The sequence below is a fragment of the Myiozetetes cayanensis genome, unplaced genomic scaffold (genome assembly GCF_022539395.1).
Source record: "Myiozetetes cayanensis isolate MyiCay16 unplaced genomic scaffold, myiCay2020 scf3, whole genome shotgun sequence".
Taxonomy (NCBI): domain Eukaryota; kingdom Metazoa; phylum Chordata; class Aves; order Passeriformes; family Tyrannidae; genus Myiozetetes; species Myiozetetes cayanensis.
The window spans coordinates 21,609,155-21,614,976 of NW_026087521.1; the positions used below are offsets into that span (position 1 = coordinate 21,609,155).

The following is a 5,822-nucleotide window of genomic DNA, read 5'->3' on the forward strand; positions in this document are numbered from 1 at the left end:
ATGTAAATCATAACCAGATTCCTGATATTGAAAGTAGTCTTCTTCTGAGGTATCTCTACTACTTTCACAATGCTTTTGGTAATGGAATAGTATTAAGCAAATACTCTCAGTTCTACCAGCAGACTGGATCCAAAAGGTGGTTCTGAGATCAGGGACCAGGGGAAGTGAATAAAGGAAGTCCCAGGTCCCCAGAGTCACTCATCCTGCTGCCTCCACTGCTAGGTTTTCCTGAGGAGCAAGCTGGTTTCCACCAAAGAAACTTCCCAGGAAATAATGAAGCATAAAGTCCCATGTCCACAGACTTTTGTCCAAATGGCACATACAGCCCTATCCAATTGCTAGGGATGGCTGAATGGGGAAACTAGGACTGGTGACAAGTGCTGGCAGGGAGTGCAGAGGCAGAGCAGATGAGTTGTGAGCATTGGCCAGACAAAACAACTGGAAGCCAAGGAAGGGACATCTGAAATAAGGGGGAGAGTTTGTGAGAAGAAAGGATAAACCACTACAGCTCAAATTTTAACTAATGAAGCTGTAATATTTGAAGTCAACATTTACATTAAAATTAGAACATTTATTAGAATTAGAAATATATTTAATTACAAGAAAAACCACAGTGCCCCTATAGGTATTGTGAAAAGTGGAGAAATATTACATAAGATAAATTTTGTGCTACAAAGTCCCACAGATCTAAAGTTAAGCCAGATATTTTTAAGAGCTAGTTCCATTCATATGAAATGAAATTAATTCTTGCATAGAGCATCAAACCTGATGAATTGTTTTATGTATTATATATTTAACTGTCTTGACTTGAAGTACACAAAACAGCGTTGTCAACATATTTTCTTAATATAACAGTTAAAAATGTAAATTGTAAAAAATGTTTCATATTCTGGATTATCCTCTCATATGGTATAGTCAATATATACAGACCAGTATATCTTTGGCCAAATAGTAGTTTATAGAACTAAACTAAACTGAAATACATTCAAGCTGAAGTGTCATCTATGAATTACAAAATGTTACCTGATACAGATAAGACCATAAGCCTTTAGGGAATTGTTTGTTTGTTTGTTTGTTTTGTAAATAAAACCTTTAGAATTTCAAACATAGCCAGGGAGAAGAATATTCTCACTTTCATGGGTCATTAGTATTAAGGTTCTCAAAAGTACAATTAAGCAAACCAAATTAAACATTTTTATCTTATAGGATGAAGAGCTACTGAAAGTGCGAGTATCATTTGCTTCTAAATCGTATCTACTGGCAGCTGTGACAGTGTTATATTTTGCAGTTGTTATATTAAGCGTATTATTTCCAAAGGTAGATTGGAAATCTTCTATTTCAGGATGTGTAGATAATGTCACCTTACTCTCAGAGGGAAATGAAAATGCAGTTGTGTTAGACAGGATCTTTTCTTCAGAGGCTTCTATGTTAGAAAAGGAATTTGAGGATATCTGAATGCAAATATCTTCTGAAATGCAAGCATAGAGGTAATGGATGTCATTTATATCAGCTCTAGGTTCACAGCTTTGCCCTGCATAACAGTGGCAATCAAATTTTTCTATCAATGTTTGCAGATCCTGAAATGATGGTTGCCCTTGTAGAGTGTATTTCCCATCCTTTGTCAGTTGGATTACAATATTCTCAGGGTTCAAGTGAAGATAGTCACTGGAATTCCATTTTTTCCTTGCACAAGCACCAGAGTCTTGGCATAACACTTGGCTACAGATTCTGGCTGCCATTGTGACGTTGATGAGGTATGGGGTCAAAGTCCTTCTGAGGTAGTTGTCCAGAATTCTACAGGTATTCTGTGAAAAGAGCATCATCACTCCATAGTTTAGTATGGAAACCATTAAAATGCTGTCATTCCAATAGTAGTACTATAGTGTATCTCTATAAGTGTTTCTCCTGAGGTTTTGATAATAACTGGTTGTTGGAAGCAAGTTTATCTGAGAAGCTGTTATAAAATTCAAGGATCACAGCAAATTTACCTTGTGTAGTTGCTGGAGATGTTACAAAAAACATGTATATCAGAAAGCAGACAACTTTAAGCTTTCATTTTATCCCTGTATTTCATGTAGTTTTTTGATTCAGATGCATTTGAAGAAGTTTCACAAAGGATTGAAGTTCCTTTTTTTATCTTGAATGGTTCAAAGGAATCCAGTGAAAAAAACTCACTTCTTCAACCTGAACAAATATTTTTTCTATCAAGTCATCTCTGTGAGACTTCAGCTTTCTCCTGGCATGAATATCTAGGCTGCAGGGTAGGGAGCTTTCATGGCATTTTAGAATTGAAAGAGTTTTGGTTGGATGATTAAACTGAAAGTATACTAAGAGATCATTCTAACTGATTATGAAATTGGCATATATTCTGTATATGCTTGGCACAATTTAATAACCAGAGGTTTTGGGAACTCTCTCTGTTTCTAACACTGTGTCTCCTTAAGGCATTTGCTGAATAGCAGATATAGATTCAAGTAATATCTATACCCATGGAGATCACTTTGGTGAATCTGAGGTATATGTAGGTATTTTTGTTTTTCTTTTAGGTGTATATAAAAACACTTCCAAGAATATTTGGTTGATGCAGAAGTACAATAATATTTCATTTCTGAAGGGCTAATTACTGTGAAAGCTGTAAAAAACCAGGTACAATTAGTGCACAAATGCATAGTCTGACTGGGCTGTGGAAAGTTCATTTTGCTCACAGGATTCTCAAAATTCAGGTAATAGAACTTGCTGCTCATCTGTGTTCTGATATTGGGATAATGGGCAAAAAATTTCCAAGTGCAACCTGATATCCTTTCTCAGGGGCAGGCACATACTGCCCCTGACAAAAAGTTGAAATGGAATGCTTTGGGGAATAAGACTGTTACAGAGCTGTGAAGGTTTATTTAGTCATGCTTTCTGTAACAGGAGATGTGGCAGGGCTGAAGTTTCAGTTCTTTGTACACAAAAAACTTCACTAGAGTCTTCCCAGTTCATTATATCTAACTTGCCTGGTTATGAACCATCTAGCTAGAAAGATTTATGAGAGTATCCTTGTAGCAATGTTTCTCAAACTGTATGTTTCCCCTTCTCAAAATAAACTAGAGGTTTTTTTCTGTTCTGACTCAAATCTTTCATACAATTAAATGAAGTAGTACTTAAAACACAAAGAACAGGCTAGGGCTGAAATTTTACAGACTGACTCCTCCTAGTGCTCTAAATATTACTGCCAAGTGCACCTCTTCAAAAAGCAGAAGGATCTTTTAAAAATTGTTCTGGGCAAGCCCAAGTAATTTTTTTCTTTATCTCATGACTGAAATGTAAAGAAGATATAGCAATTCTTTACTTATATTAATTAAACAAGTGCTAACTTGCCTGCAGTTATCATGATAGTTTGTCTAGTTACTCAGGCACAACAGCACTGATCCTTTGAAAGACTGAACTCTTGTTCTGTGTAGTCAGTGATGATCTTCATAAGCCTCAGATGTGCCTGGGTTTTGACTACAGAAGGCTGCTGGCAATATGGAATCATCATTTTAAAAATAGAAGATATGATGTAAGTAATTGTAATGCTTCATATCCTTTTCACTTTATTACTCCTTAAAAATGTCATGTCATAATTGATCTGGCATACCTTATTTTGTGTTAAATTCATATCACCCCACATCACAATTCCAGAAGCACCCAGTGCAGCAGATTCTCCAATGGTATTTACCAGGTCATCCTGAGGAAAAATGTGCAAAGAATCATGCTAATGTAAGTAATCTACAACACAAGGGCAAAAGGTATAATGCATATAGAAATTACATATCCAAAATAACTATTTTGAAGACAGCAAGGATTTATACGTGGTGCAAAGGTTTTGCTCTCAACTGCACAATTTTATTCTGGGATTGGATTGCACAGGTGATGCCAGAAAATGTTGCCAACTATATCCAATTTATACATGTCATCTGTTAGAAAAACAAGGCTGTAAAACTGAGCCAGTGGTTAGGCATATGACATACACTCCTCCAACCATTCTAAGCTTAATTTTTCTGCATTACCTCCTGGCTGCTCAGAGGCTAACCTTAACTAACCTGTGAGATGCTGAAATACCATTTTAAAAGCTACTCAAGTACAACTAAGGACAGGATTTTCTAACTAGCTTTTAAACACTTTTTAGGGAAAGAAAGACTCTGTTTTATTGTATTTTTTTCCTTATAACCTAAAATGCAGGCATTAGGTCACCTCAATTTTAGTAATTCTCTTTGGAAGAGGTTACCCATATTTCTTTCCTTTGACTTAATGTGCTAAATATGCTTTCTAGCTTTGTAATATTTTGTTACATGTGAGGACAGCTCAGAGAATAAAACACTATTTGATAAATATAATAAGAAAGGTTTGAAAATAGACCTCAGTGTTCTGATTGATCAAATTTCTTTGATGAATTAATTTAATTTTTTATATAAAATTGCACACCTTCTTCTGATACAAGTTAGCATATTTGCTAAATAAGTATCGCCTGGTAATTTCTTTCCACATAAATTTAAAATATTTAGGGTCTAGCTTCACTCACCTCAGAGAGATATTCCTCATACACGTCTGTGAATACTGGACGTGTATATACAAAAACTGGAAGGGGATGAGTAGAATTAGAGACATAGGAGGTTCTAATGGCTTCTTGAACTCTGTTGCGAACAAAAAGCTGGGCATTTCTGGAGGATCTTAAAGCTGTCTCTAGATAGACAGATGGATAAAGTGCTGTGCTTTTCTTCCATAACCAGTTAAGCTCATTATTTCTTTCTATTTCAATATCTAAACAGGTTCCTGTATAATTATGTGGGTTTTGTTTGTAATCGTAGTTATAACAGTCTGGATAAAGGTAATATCCCCACAGACGATTTGGCTTCATTTCTATGCCCAGCTTCAAAGTTTCCAACATGAATGATTTTGCTGCAGCTTCAAATTCTATTTTAGCTATAGTTCTGGCTTCAGCTTCAGATAGACTGAGGTCTCTCTGCTGAACCAGTTCAATGGATTCCTGTCTATAAATGTCTTTTGATCCCCAGTTCCTTATCCACACAGGTCTCCAGTTTTCCCAGTCAATGACAGCCAATCCAAGCTGTTCATCTGAAGGAATGTAGAACTGAATGTCCTCTTTGGCTTTTTTTAAATGATTCTCCAGCAGTGAGAGTTGAGGGAGTCCTCCATTGAATGCCTCTCCCGTGACTTCATTTTTGTAAGGGTAGTAGCCAAGCCTGTCTGGATAGAAGAGTGTGATATTTTGCCCGATGGATGTCTTCAGTGTGCTTCCAATGAAAGGAAAAAAATTCATGTCCAGCTGCACTCCTGTCCTTTCAGTACAAAGTTCTGTAGGAGCATTCCAGATAGAAAGAAAAGGTGAATTAGGAACAAGTGGAGGAGCTCTTATGGTCAGAGATGAGCAGCAAGAAACTAGAAGAGCAGTGAACACCACACCCGATGCTATGGGATACGTACAGGTAACACAGATGCCAAAGCTTTGTATTTGTCTTAGAGTTTCCATTGTAGCATGTGCAGTGACATTAGGTGCTTGTGATCAGACAAAAATTAAATGTTCTCTGCGTGTTCAGAAGGTTGGTAGTCTGTCAAAAGCTTTACCATGCAATATCTTTCTTCATATTAATACTTATTAAGCAATATTCTCTAGGTATAAAAGAGGGCTCTCTGTCATTTCAGGATGCAGGAAACTTCTCAACAATTTTCGAGACCTAATACAGAAAAAGGGGCAAATGTAAATAAAGTAAGAAATTATAAATATTTCATTTCTAACCATAAAACAAATACCATTTGTGATTTTGAATATCTTGTAATGT

The 5,822-nt window shown here is 36.2% G+C and overlaps 1 protein-coding gene across 1 annotated transcript; it reads right to left on the reverse strand.

The window, feature by feature from the left end:
* Positions 1–1,100: 1,100 nt before the first annotated feature.
* Positions 1,101–5,512, reverse strand: LOC126644710 (hyaluronidase PH-20-like). Its single transcript, XM_050324376.1, has 3 exons — positions 4,544–5,512; positions 3,620–3,709; positions 1,101–1,805 (listed from the first exon to the last, which is right to left on the reverse strand). The coding sequence occupies exons 1-3, from the start codon at positions 5,510–5,512 to the stop codon at positions 1,101–1,103; spliced, it is 1,764 nt and encodes a 587-aa protein (XP_050180333.1).
* Between the last annotated feature and the right edge of the window lie 310 nt (positions 5,513–5,822).

Coding starts and splice junctions, on each gene's coding strand:
- LOC126644710 (XM_050324376.1), bottom strand. CDS start 5,512: ATGGAAACTCTAAGACAAATACAAAGCTTTGGCATCTGTGTTACCTGT. Junction 3,710..4,543: donor ATGAGGAATATCTCTCTGAG/GTGAGTGAAGCT, acceptor ATTTTTCCTCAG/GATGACCTGGTAAATACCAT. Junction 1,806..3,619: donor TGAATTTAACACAAAATAAG/GTATGCCAGATC, acceptor CTCTTTTCACAG/AATACCTGTAGAATTCTGGA.